Here is a 13,717-nt window from a genome sequence, read left to right as displayed (position 1 = left end):
CTTCTAAGGTTTTTATGATTTTAGCTTGTACAGTTAGGTTTTTAATCCACTTGGGTGAATTTTTGCGTGCGGTGTGAGTTCAGGGTCCAGCTTCATTCTTTTGTATGTGGATATACAGTTGTCCCACCACAGTGTAGACTGTTGTTTTCCATTGAATGTTTTTGGAAACTTATCAGAAATCAGTTGATCATAGGTGTGCATTTATTTCCAGAGTCGTGGTTCCATCCCATTAATCTATATGTCTATTCTTATGCCATTACCACATTGTTTGGATTAGGGTAGCTTCGTAGTAAGTTTGGGAATCAGAAGGTATGAGTCTTCTAGCTTTCTTTTTTTGAGATTGTTTTGGCTATTTGGGGTCACTTGCAACTCCATACAAATTTTGGGGTATTTCTGAAAAAGCCAGTGGGAGTTTGATAGCAATTACAATAAATCTGTAGATCACTTTGGGTAATATTGCCATCTTAAAAATATTAAGTCTCCTGGGGCACCTGGCTGGCTCAATTGATAGAGCGTGCGACCCTTGATCTTGAGATCATGAGTTTGAGCCCCACGAGGGACACAGAGTTTACTTAAAAAAATAAGTAAGTCTCCCAATCTATGAACACACAGTGTATTTTCCTGTATTTAAGTCTTTAATTTCTTTCAGCAATGTTTTATAGTTTTCATTGTAGAACTCTTACATGTCCATGGCTATATTTCTATCTCTTCTTTAGTGAAGTGCTCTTTCAAATCTTTTGTCCATTTTTAAATAACTGGGTCATTTGTTTTCTTATTACTGCCTTGTGACAGTTCTTCATATATTCTGGATACTAGTCTTTTATCACATGTATGTTTTTCTCCAAGTCTGTGTCTTGTCACTTCATTTTCTTAACAGTGTCTTTCAAAGACATTGTTTTAAATTTTCATCAAGCCCAATTTATCAATTTATTATTTTATGGTTTCTGCTTTTCGTGTCTCATTGAGGAAATGCTTGCCAAAACCAAGATCATAAAGATTTCCTCCTATGTTTTCATCTAGAAGTTTTATAGTTTAAGGTTTTATGGTCTATGATCCATGTTTAGTTCGTTTCTGTACACAGTGCGAGTCATGGGTTTTTGAATCTAAAATGAGATGTTCCAGTTTCTATTTTTCGACTTCTTAGTGGCATCACGTTAGGCACCACGAGCCTCAGTTTCTTCATGCACCACGAGCCTCAGTTTCTTCATTTAAAGCAAAGAGAGTAATATTTACTTCCTGATCTGTCAGAATTGTCATGAGGATCAAATGAAAAGAAATATAAAAGTGTTTTCTAAAACCAGAGCAAAAATGTTAACTATTATCTGTAGCTGACAGCAGCGAAAGAACGATGACAGAAGAATGTGTCATAATTGGGGGAAAGCCAGAGCTCAAGCAATTACTGGCAGTCAAGTGAGGTGTCTGAATGCCTGTGTTTGAACCCCAGTTTGGCCACTTCCCAGGGGAAGAGCCTCACACGAGGGACTGAGCCTCTATTTCCCCACGTCGTCTGTGCAATGGAGAAGCAGACCCTCCACAGGGTGGATGGAGACTGAGCGAGTTAAATGCAAAGCGCGATGAGCTACACAGAGTGGGGTAGGGGATGAATAAACGACTTTTTTGAGACACACACAGAGAGAACGAATATATATAGAATATATAATGAATACACACACACCACACATAGTGTAATAAAATGATGATGTGCACTGTCATGTTTCTAAAAATGCTATAAAAGATGATGGCAAAGACCAAGGTACACACAAAGAGTGCACCTTTCACTCTCCTGCCTCTGGGAAAGTGCATGTCTTGCTAGAATATCATGCTAACGTCATTCCCTTTGCCTGTTTGACTTCATTTTGTAGGAGTCAGCTCAAGACACATCTTCTCTTAGGAAACTACGAATTACCACTCTCACCTCAAACCGCTCTGCGTTCAAGAGAATATTATACACACCTTTCTTTCAGCAAATTGTGCTATATCATGGTTATCTGCTTCTTGGTCAGTTTTCCTGATTATATAGGAAGCTCCTTGAAGGAAGGGAGCTGTCTTTGAGTCTTCAGAAAGCTGTATGATGTCTAATTTAGAGTAGGAGCTCAATATATGTGTGTGAAATGGAAACATGAATGTACATCATTAATTTCTTAAAAAAAATTTTTTTTAAATTTTTTTAATGTTTTATTTATTTTTGACAGAGAGGGAGAGAGAGACAGAGCATGAGCGGGGAGGGGCAGAGAGAGAGGGAGACACAGAATCCGAAGCGGGCTCCAGGCTCTGAGCCGTCAGCCCAGAGCCCGACGCGGGGCTCGAACTCGTGAACCACGAGATTGTGACCTGAGCTGAAGTCGGACGCTCAACCGACTGAGCCACCCAGGCGCCCCTAAAAAAATTTTTTTAATGTTTTTATTTATTTTTGAGACAGAGAGAGACAGAGCATGAGCAGGGGTGGGGCAGAGAGAGAGGGAGACACAGAATCCGAAGCAGGCTCCAGGCTCTGAGCTGTCAGCACAGAGCCCAGTGCGGGGCCTGAACTCACGGACTTGAGATCACGACCTGAGCTGAAGTCAGATGCCTAACCAACTGAGCCACCCAGGCTCAGTGTGCAATGTACATTTGGGGTGTACATCCAATGTACATGCAAATGTACATCATTAGTTTCTAATGTGGATATAAATAGCGTATGTCAGCAAAACTTTTGTTTGCTGTTTGTATAGCATAATACTGATGTCTATCCTAAAGACCAAGGAGACTTACCCTTTATGGAAATGTGCTGGAATAGGGTTTATTTCTCTCAGGGTATCCACACCCATAAATAGCATCCGCCATTAAGTTTTAAGTAGTAATACTGACTGCAGACGAATATATACAGCATTTGTCCAGGAGAAATGACACAGACTGCTTTAAAAAGCTTTCTATAAAGCAATGCTGCTCAAAATAATTAGTTCTTCTGAAAAAGCGTCACACCGAATACAGGCAGGATTAGTCTCATGAGTACTTAAGAAAAAAATGATTTAATTAAATGCATGTGTTAAAACATTTAATAGCTCACAGAATATGGAATTTTGTGAAGAGGGGAAATCTCGGCTCATATAAACTTCAATTAAACTGTGACTGTACATCCCTAATTCAATGACCAGAATTTCTCAGCCAATGATCTCACCTATATGCAGCTACCTCATAATAAACTGAAGCAACTCATTAGTTAGGGGCCAGTGACAAAGAGGTGGGAGATTACTCAATGGAATGCTTACGACTGACACCTGTTACATGACTAGCTGTTGACGGATTGGGTCATGCCATAGTCCACTGATCCCGGAGGGCCTGTTTGGGCTCTCCGTATGTTACCGTAAACTTATGGCACCTCGGCAAGAGTGCTCTTGTGGCCGTAATTTCACTCCAGGAAATGTTGACTCATGGCATAAGTGTGCTAAACGACCAAACTCTAAAAAATGTGCAAGTTTGTCTGGGAACAAATGGCAAGAAGCTGAAAAATCCATAAACTTAAAAAAAAAACCAAAGAACTAATTGACAAAGAGTTCCTTGCATCCATAGACATCTACCTCTTTGGTCTCACCTTGCTCTGATGTCATTCAACAGTCCTTATGGTGTGACTGTCACAGCCCCTGGCATTGACTCACTCCTTCAGAAACACGCCTGTCCACAGCTATTTGCGTAACTGAAGTGGAGAGTGCAGAAAAGAGAGAAACAGAAAAGACAGTAAGAGAAGTGAAAAAGGAGGACAGCATGTGGCCACGAAGAGAGGGAGTTAAGGAACAAAAACAAGGGACGCACGAGCTAAGCTAGTAAGAAATGACCCCACTCCTTCCCTTCTTCCTCTTGCCATCCCTGTGTAGTAAAACCTGCTCAGAACTTGCTTTGTCCTGGCATCTGCAGTAAACGTTTTCTACTGTGTTGTCTCCTCTCGTCCCAACGACAACCGCTGTGGGGTAGGTTCAGATGTCACCATTCACACACAGGCCCTGGGGCTCCGAGCATCAAGTCTAGCCCATTCAGAGCACACCAGGCACCCAGCTTTGAACCTAAATCTGTCTGACTCCAAGGTCCAAGATCATAACCGCCTCATTAAAAATCCAGAAATTATAAAGCACAGATATGGGGGAAAAATCACAGGACCAGGGACAGGATGAGCGATAGAGCATGATTCCATCGTGGAAATAAACTACAAAGCAACACATGGGATGTACTTGATTACTGTACAATGATTATTTCTTTTTCAAAGTACCTATCCTAGAAGGCTGTATGTTCAAATCTGTGACAGTGCACTAGCCAATGTCTTTGAGGTGTACCAGCTTTTTCTAAAATGTTTTTAGAATCAGCTTACCAGCCACATTAAAACAGACAAATGTAAGTGTCTATATTTCTTGAGTTACATACATAGAATAAAAACATTAAAGAAAAGTGTCAAAATTGACCATCTATTTTATTAAGAAAAGGTTTTTGTTTGATGTTTACTTATTTTTGAGAAAGAGAGAGAGACAGACAGAGACAGAGAGAGAGAGAGAGAGACAGAAAGAGAGAGAGACAGAGAGAGACAGAGAGAGACAGAAAGAGAGAATGAGCAGGGGAGGGAGACACAGAATCCGAAGCAGGCTCCAGGCTCTGAGCTATCAGCACAGAGCCCGATGCGGGGCTCGAACTCATGAACCGCTGAATCGTGACCTGAGCCGAAGTCGGACACCTAACCGACTGAACCACCCGGGCGCCCTGTTGCTATTTTTTTAATGTTTATTTATTTATTTTGAGAGAGAGAACAAGTGCAAGTGGGGGAGGGGCAGAGAGGGAGAGAGTGAATCACAAGCAGGCTCTGCGCTGACAGCCCCACATGGGGCTTGATCTCCTGAACCGTGAGATCATGACCTGAGCCAAGACCAAGAGTTGGATGCTCAACTGACTGAGCCACCCAGGTGCCCCTATATCTGTTTTTAGATGGGCTGTGCTGTGTGGTGGCTAAGGCCACAGGCTCTAAAAATAAAGCCGCAATAAAACGAGTATCACAATAAAGCAAGTCAAATGACATTTTTTGGTTTTCCACGCGTATGAAAGTTACGTTTATACCATACTGTAGTCAGTTAATTATGCAATAGCATCATGTCTTTAAAAATGTACATACCTTAATTTAAACACATTTTATTGGTACAAAATGTTAACCGTCATCTGAGCTTTCAGTGAGTCCTAACCACTGAGCACAGATCACCACAATAAATATCATAATAATGAAAAAGTTGAAGATATTGTGAGAATTACCAAAATGTGACACAGAGACGCGAAGTGAGGAAATTTCATTGGGAAACAAACAAACAAACAACCAGTGCTGATAAATTTGCTTGACCCAGCATTGCCAGAAATCTTAAATTTGTAAATAACACAGTATCTGTGACACGCTAAAGTCAAGTCCCATAAAACAAGGTATGCCCGTATTTTAAATTTCTTTTGGTTGTGGAATGGTGTTTCTTTGAGCGCAACACAAGACCGGGCCATGAGGGGCTCTTGATTTATGCAGGTCATACTAGTATAACATTTATAGCAGGTGCTCTTAATGCTGGACTCGAGGGAGGACCTTGGTTGCTTATAAATCCTCATAATTGTATGCAATTTTTGGGGTCATGTGTACGTGTATATTTTGAAATGATGGGAACCGCCATGCTCATAGCTTTTATCAGGTTCTTAAAGAACTCATGCTTCTTCTAAAAAAATATGAATGGACTGCCACTGGGGAGAGAGAAGGCATAATCTCAGGGCAAAGGGCCACGTAAAGAAACGTAACTACAGAAGATACCTTACTACTAATCGTGCCGCAAAAGCCTAAGAGGCTCGTGCACATCCGTGTATTTTGTCAAAGATACCGATGTACTCATTCATTCACCACCTCCCTCTTCTCTTTCCCCTCCCCTTAAATTCCTCTCCTGATTGATTTCCTTGGTATTTGAAAACGCATTCAGTGTTTTGTTTTGTTTTGCTTTGCTTTGTTTTTTTTGAAGAACAGAATCCATGGGTGTGCTAAATAAAGTGGGGGAAAGGGCCACTGGTATTTTGGGGGACTAAAGAATGTGGGGGAAAGCAGAGTTACTCACAAGCAAATCAGACATTTCCTATAGTTTGAGAAAGGCTTCATGATGAGCCCCAGAACAAGGGAAAGCACAGCAAATAGGAGTGAGTTTCGGGGCCCTCAAACTGATTACCACGTCCCATCCAGGTATGCCGGAAGCCATTTTTAGTTATTACTCTCCTCCTGAAAGGGCTAATGTATCACACCAGTTACAGAAATCTTAACACAATGCATCCCAGCTTAGACATCAAGTTATACTAACTGGATAAACAGTTCAATTATGGACGGCAAAGAGCACCAACGGGAAGACTAAGAACCAGGAAAACCTGCCATTGCTTCGCTAAGTTTGTTCAAACCACCTATTCAAGCGTGTTATTCAAACCCACATGGGAGGCACCGAGTGGCTCCCAAGTCTTTCACACACGCCTTCCTCCTTCATCCGCCTCTTTTCTCCCGGCAGAGCAGCGCCCACAAGAATGCACCGTTTTCTTACTCAAGACCAAAAATTCAACTTCGTGTCTTAGGAGAAGGCCATCAGCAAATCCTCGTCTGCAGGGTTCTATGAGCAGAGTCCCAGGCACGCTGAGGGCATTTGTTAAGTGCTTATTGAGTAAATGAGTAGCCAAATGAATAATGAGCAGACATCTTTCACTGCCCCCTGCCACTGTGGGCAAGTCACATTAGAGGCAGCCCTGGGCATGGGAGAGCAGCCACTTCCTGGGAGTGGCTTGAGCCCTAAAGGGTGATGCTCTCCCCAGAGGTTTGATGAGGTTAGGAGGTACTGCCTCCTAAAGGAACCTACCGAGGGAAGTCTGGGGGAAAGAGGGTGTGGTAGACAGAAATCATGCTGCCCCTACCAAAGATGGCCGCATCCTAATCCCCAGCATCTGTGAATGCTGAGGGAGCATTAAGGTTGCAGCTGGAATAAACGTTGGTAATCACTTGGACCCCGGATGGGGAGATTTTCCTGGATTATCTAGGAGAGCCCAAAGTAATCACAAGGTCATCAAAGGAAGAGTAGGGGCAAAAGCGAGGGCCACAGTGACGCACAACAAGGACTTGACCGGCTGCTGCTGGCTCTGAAGGTGCGGGAAGGGCTCCGAGCCAAGGAATGTGGGCAACTTGTAAAAACTGTAACAGGCAAGAAAATGGATCCTCTCCTAGAGACCACAGAGAGAAAAACAGCCTGCCCACACTTCAAAACTGGTCTTGAACTTCTGACCTCCCGAACTTAAGGTAATAAATTTATGTCGTTTCCAGCTACTAAGCTTGTGGAGGCTTGTGGCCACAGCCGTATGGTACAGAAGGTCCGTGAAGAGCAGGGAAGGACGGAGAGGCTGGGAAGACTACCTTTGTCATGACTAGTCATGGGACCTCAGGGAGGTCATTTCATGGTTTTCTCATTGCTATAGTGGGCTAAAACTAGCCACCTCATCAGACTACTTCCGATACTAAATGGGATCACATATCGCAGTGGCCCAGCTCCTGGGCTGTCACACTGGGTACTCATCATTGCTCTCTCTTTCCCTCTTCTCCCCTCCCCTTCACAGCCACTGGGTATCAGGATGCAGCGCAGGGACGCAAAGGAAGAGAAGAAAGGGAAAAGATAAAATGAATGGAGATAAAGAGCCAATCCCGAGGGGTCTAAGATGGGGAATCCACACCACTCACTGCTGCCTGGTGTAGGGGACACCCATCCTGTGGTCTCTCTAGGGTTTTGTAAAATGAGGGTTTGAGGAGCTTTATCATTTGGCAGAAAGGGGGTAGAAAAGGAAGAGGCTAGAGTGTGAAGGATAGGAGATGTTTGGGGTGGAACAGGAGAGGAAGAGGAAGAAAAGAAACATAGGGTGGGATCCAGGCTGGAAGAAAATAGGGGTGGGATCTCCCCATTATGGCGACTACACTGCTGCTCAGAAATGAAGGGAACTTCCAAACAAGTTGGTTGTTCCTGTTTCTTTTTTGTCCCTGCCCCTACACAATCCTCCCCTTCCATTTATGCACATGGTAGACCATAGTCATGCACATACATCCATGAACTTGTTGAAGGTAGCTCAGGTGTTCCGGGACAGTGAGGAAATAACAGGTGCTTACATTGATGTCAGGTTTCAAAGGTTATGACGGACCTTTGCATAGCACTGGAGAAATGTTCCCTTGGGAACAATAACTGAAAACTAGTTAAATCCTATTATATCTCTGGACCTGTCATTCCTATTCCTTTTTCTAAGGTGGTATGGGAGATTATCTATCTATCTATCTATCTATCTATCCATCCATCTACTTACCTACCTACTTATCTACCTATCGTCTATTTCACAATATGGGCAAGATTTCTGCCACAAATGACAATGTTATGCTTTGTACCCTCAGGCTACTAGGAGAAGGGTAGAAAGGAGAAGAGTAGAAAATGCAAGCTTCTAAGTTTAAATGAAACAGCTCACTCCCTTTTAGACTCTGCAGCCAATGTAGATTTCATGACACTGAGCTGTAAACGCACTGGGACAATTTCAAGAGAGAACATCCAAATTGTAATAAAAATCATTGCTACGGCTTGGATGTACTTTGTGTTCAGATATTTTTTTATTAAATTTTGTGATATTGCACAACTTTGAATAGGTCATTTTGTGGTTAGGACAAATCTATTTCTATTAACGCATTAAATTTGAAGACATAAGGTGGTTTGAGCCCATCTTTTAAGTTTATTATTTTGCAGAAATCACAAGAAGAAACTCACAAACTATTGTTTCTTTTAAAGGAATATTTATAAATTGCCAAATGACTGTGTAATGTATTTAGCTTCAAATTATACCGACAAGATGATTTCCCTGTCTTCTTTTTCAAGTCAACCTAAAATGGAATTAAGTATCACTTAAAGACATTAGCTATTGGGATCTTTCAATGCTTTTTAGAAGGAAAGAGGAAAGTCTTCTAAAGTGACCATGATCTATTTAAGTAAATATTTTCCCCAAAGGTTCACTGTATAATTGAACTTCAGATGACACGGGTAAACACACAGACATGCTGTCATATTTTAGGAAGTAATTTACCATTTCCTCTGATTTTGGATAGCCCTTTAAAATATACAAAATCTGCTGCAATTTCTCACAATACTGCTTTTGGGTAACCAATAGTGCGGATAAATTGGTTAATCAACAGGCTCAGAAATCTTGGGGAAGACACGTCACCGCTCCTTTCCTCCCTCTGACCTTCACTCCACTATCCCCAATGGCTTTACAACTGAGTTTACAGATCAAAAGATTTTTTTCTACAAATATTCACAGACTTCTGTTGGAATATGCAGAGGTTGTTGCAAAAGTCAACATTTACTTAAAGAGCTTGAAGTCTGAGCCAGTAGAGTGATCAGCAGGTTGATCAAACCCTGAAAAACAGCTTGAGTAGCTGAATTCTACAGGTATTCACCTTTGTCCCCCAAAGAACCCTGCTTGCGGCAGTCAAAACCAAAGTGGGAACTTAACAAAAATGAAAATTGTGGTAGCGAAATACACTAACAAGGTTAATCTAACATATTGCAAAAAATTGGGGAGGTTCAAGTGGTTTCTATATAACCACAGTACTGATTTAGAAAAACCCCAGAGAAACAGCTGCATTTTGATATACAACCTGCCTTGCTTGAATAGGAAACCCCATATTTTCAGGGTGTATAAGTCTTGAGATGCTAGTCTTTGAACATAAGCCCAGGGGAAATTGCGTGCATCGCTTGTTGGGAAATAACAGGCTAAAAAGACCCGTAGAAGTTCACAGCCATGTACGAGGCAAACAAATATTTGCCCCAGAGATCAGATCGTCCATTTCTTTTACTACAGAGTGGCAAAGATGAGAAAAAAAAATCATCAGTTCTGCTGACCCTGTCGGTTTGATTAAGAAAACTGTGCCCATACCCCTGGATTCTCTGATTACCTGGGAATATCTCCATTTCTGGCATTTGGTGACAACTGGTTGAGGCAGTCCTGGCAAAATGCTTTCCAGCTGCTGGTAGATTAGCTCCTGCACATCCTCAGTGCTGTGCTCCAAGTATGTGACTGCAAATGGGACAGTGGTGTGAACCACCAGGGAAGGTCCCACTTCTGATGACTCTGGTATGAGAGGGACACAAAGACGCACCGTAAGGCGGGTAACACAGAAGCATCTGTCAGCGTTTCAAACCGGGTTTAAGAGTAAATCGTTGTAATCAGATAATACAACAGAAGAAAAACAGAGTCTAATCTCTGACCACAAAACTGGGCTACCTCTGAAATTCAAAGTCAAGCTTCTCCGAAGAGAACAGAGTTACGATGTTATTTCATGTCATGTCATGTCATGTCATTTCATTTCATTTCATTTCATCTTATTTTATTTTAAGTGTATTTACTTTTGAGAGAGAGAGAGAGAGACAGAGTGTGTGTGTGTGTGTGTGTGTGTGTGTGTGCACGCACAACTTGGGGGGAAGAGCAGAGAGAAAGGGTGAGAGAGAATCCCAATCAGGCTCTGCACTGTCCACACAGAGCCTGACACGGGGCTTGATCTCACAAACCACGAGATCACGATCTGAGCTGAAATCAAGAGTTGGACGCTTAGCTGCTGAACCCCCAGGCACCCCAACGTATTTTAAAGAACAAATTTTAGGTCTTGCTAAAGAACTGGGAGGAAGGAGAAGAAGAACACCTAATAAGTTCTGCCTTGAGTATAATCAAATTTATCAGTATAAATTATCCACTAAATTATATGTTCTCTAGGCAGAAGCTGTTTCTTATTACGTATAGCTTATATTCTCCTTAAATTCTGAGAACAAAGTAGATGTGCAGTAAATATGTATTCATTTTATGTTAAATGGATTGCAAAATATTTTGTTGAAATTATATTAGAATAAAATATCTTAGGGATGCCTGGGTGGCTCAGTGGGTTGAGCATCTGACTTCGGCTCAGGTCATGATCTCACGGTTCGTGGGTTCAAGCCCTGAGTCGGGCTCTGTGCTGACAGCTCGGAGCCTGGAGACTGTTTTGGATTCTCTGTCTCCCTCTCTCTCTGCCCCTCCCTGGCTCGTGCTCTGTCTCTCGCTGTCTCAAAAATAAATACACATTTAAAAAATAAAATAAAGTAAAATATCTTTTCCACATAAAAAAATCAAGCTTCTCTCTAAAAATGGGCTTGACCTCATAGCATTAAGAGAAAAAGCTCCCTCATTCATGACATGCAGATACTTCCCAATTTTGGTTGCCGTCAATTTTTTTTTTTTTTGCTATATTTTCAAAATTTCAAATAATGTACATCCACTTTGTACCTTTCACTCTTTCCTAGAATATAGAAAATCAAGTGAAGTTTTAAGCTGACGGCAGAGTGACCAAGGCATTAAAAAGTACAGTCTTGGCAGGAACGTTAAGAGTTCGCTTGTTGTTATTATTTGTTTAAATCACACAGAAGAGAAAGTTGGGTGGGAGGAAAATAGTAAGAGATCTGAAATGCATGAAAACAACAATAAGATATTTGGTTCTTCCCCCCACCCCTTGCCGACACAAAATATTAATGTGTATAAGGTACTGTAGGGGTTGGCAAGCCCGATTCTGAAAATTCTAATTTAGGATTCTAAAGGCCACGGCGATGATCTATTGGAGGTTGGCTTGTACAGTTTTACACGTTAAAAAGAAAAAAAACAACCCGTTGAACAACATAGGCCACTTGCTTGCTATATGGCCACTTACTCTCTTTACCTTCCAAGGTTTTTGTTTTGTTTGCTGTAAAATCAGAATGTTAGTACCTATCACACAGGTCTGCGGTGGGGACTATGGAACGTAACGCACGTGAAGTGCTCGCCACGATTTCTGGCCCAGAGTAGGCGCTTCATAGATGTGAGGTATGAGACGAGAAGCAATAAACCAGACACGTACAAAAGAAAAAGTTCTCTGGTGTTGCCCAAATGGTGGGTGTGCATTTTTAAGTACTTCACTTCTTCCGCTGCTCGGAGCATACTGGAGTATGAATTTTACAGCAAAACACAAGGGAAGGGAGTCCCAAAATATGCATTTGAAAGGGAAGCGAGTGCACCTAAATTTTTTTATATGCGTGAGGCGGGGCAGCTGGTGTCAGAATCTGTGCAGCAAATACAGGGGCAAGGAGACTGTCCACTGTTTTCACCTCACCATAGCTGCAACAGCTTGAAAGAGGAAGCACAGGGACCATCTCTGAACATTCAATGTTTAACCAGCCAGGGTACATTCTGCAGATACCTCACAGAGGGGAGGACCAAGGATTGCAAAGCCTCAATGCCTGTCACCCATGGGGCTCCGGGCTGGGTCAGTCGGTAGAGCTTGTGACTGTTTTTTTTAATTTTTTAATTTTTTTTAACGTTTATTTATTTTTGAGACAGAGAGAGACAGAGCATGAACGGGGGAGGGGCAGAGAGAGAGGGAGACACAGAATCTGAAACAGGCTCCAGGCTCTGAGCAGTCAGCACAGAGCCTGACGCAGGGCTCTAACTCATGGACCGCGAGATCGTGACCTGAGCCGAAGTCGGACGTTTAACCGACTGAGCCACCCAGGCGCCCCCCTTTTTTTTTAATTTTTAAAAAAAGTGTATTTATTTTTGAGAGAGAGAGAGGGAAGGGAGAGAGACAGAAAGAATGAGCAAAAGAGGGGGAGGGGCAGAGAGAGAGAGGGAGACACAGAATGTGAAGCAAGTTCCAGGCTCTGAGCTGTCAGCACAGAGCCTGATGAGGGGCTTGAACCCTCAAACCAGGAGATCATGACCTGAGCTGAAGTCAGGGGCTCCACCAACTGAGCCACACCCAGGTGGTAGAGATTACTTAAAAATAAAACTTAAAAAAAAATCCTGTTACCCATTATTGCCTCAGGGAATGTTATTTACGTTACTAGGTAATAGATTCAGAAAGGCTTGTTCGACAAGGGGGTGTCAATACCACCCCTCTTCCATAAGGTACCAAATCTTCCCGCAGACAGAGAAAACTTCTGGGTGCACATTCTGATGCACAAGAGCTGGGGTTCTGAGCTCACTCATCGATGGCACGCTTCCACGGACAGTGAAGGCTAGCCAGGTGCTGAGAAGCTGGAGGGTGCTCCCACCCAGCTATGTGTTCTAGGGGGGCTCGTCAAACTACCAGGGGCAGCGATGGTGTTTTGCCAGACTCCTCCCATTTAGCCATCCAGTCCAAGAAGAACAATAAAGAAGGAAATTTAAGACCCAAGACGAAACAGTTCTCGCATGGCAATGAGAGAACAACCTGGTTACTTGGGGATTATCCACAGACTTAAGCATCCATATTAAAGTCAAAGTTTCTCCAGAATCATATAAGAACCCTCGAGTACTTTAATTCTGATTATATATATATATATATATATATATGTGTGTATATATATACATTTAGTTTTGTTTTAGTACAGTCAATGTTTGTTTATATTTATCCGTCCACAGCTTCCTTCTGGATCTCACATCTTGTCTCCAGGGTCATTTTCCTTTTCCCATGTTGTATCTCAAGTTGAAGTTCCTCAATGAGGTTCTGTTGAAGGCTTTTGCTGCTCTAAAAGTGTCTTTATGTGATGCTCATTTGCGAAAGATTGGCATGTGACAACAGATTGAAAACATCTTCTCTCAGCACTTGAAAGATATTGTTCATATAGGTTAGCTTTTATTGATGCTGTGAAGA

The 13,717-nt window shown here is 42.3% G+C and overlaps 1 protein-coding gene across 12 annotated transcripts in view; it reads right to left on the bottom strand.

Annotated features, from left to right (window-relative positions):
- Positions 1–13,717, bottom strand: part of RNLS (renalase, FAD dependent amine oxidase) — a 346,559-nt gene that overhangs the window by 103,132 nt on the left and 229,710 nt on the right. For 10 of the 12 annotated variants that reach the window (XM_078434142.2, XM_078434140.2, XM_078434141.2 and 7 more), the window contains one exon: positions 9,980–10,155. The exons of 1 other annotated variant lie outside the window; for it this stretch is intronic. In XM_078434142.2, coding sequence (XP_078290268.1) covers positions 9,980–10,155 — 176 coding nt within the window. Of the gene's footprint in view, positions 1–8,720; positions 8,909–9,979; positions 10,156–13,717 lie in introns of those variants that run through there. One more of the 12 variants, XM_060642978.3, reaches the window with a different exon arrangement.

The sequence above is a fragment of the Panthera onca genome, chromosome D2 (assembly GCF_046562875.1).
Source record: "Panthera onca isolate mPanOnc1 chromosome D2, mPanOnc1 haplotype 2, whole genome shotgun sequence".
NCBI lineage: Eukaryota > Metazoa > Chordata > Mammalia > Carnivora > Felidae > Panthera > Panthera onca.
This window is presented reverse-complemented; position numbering and strand designations above follow the sequence as displayed.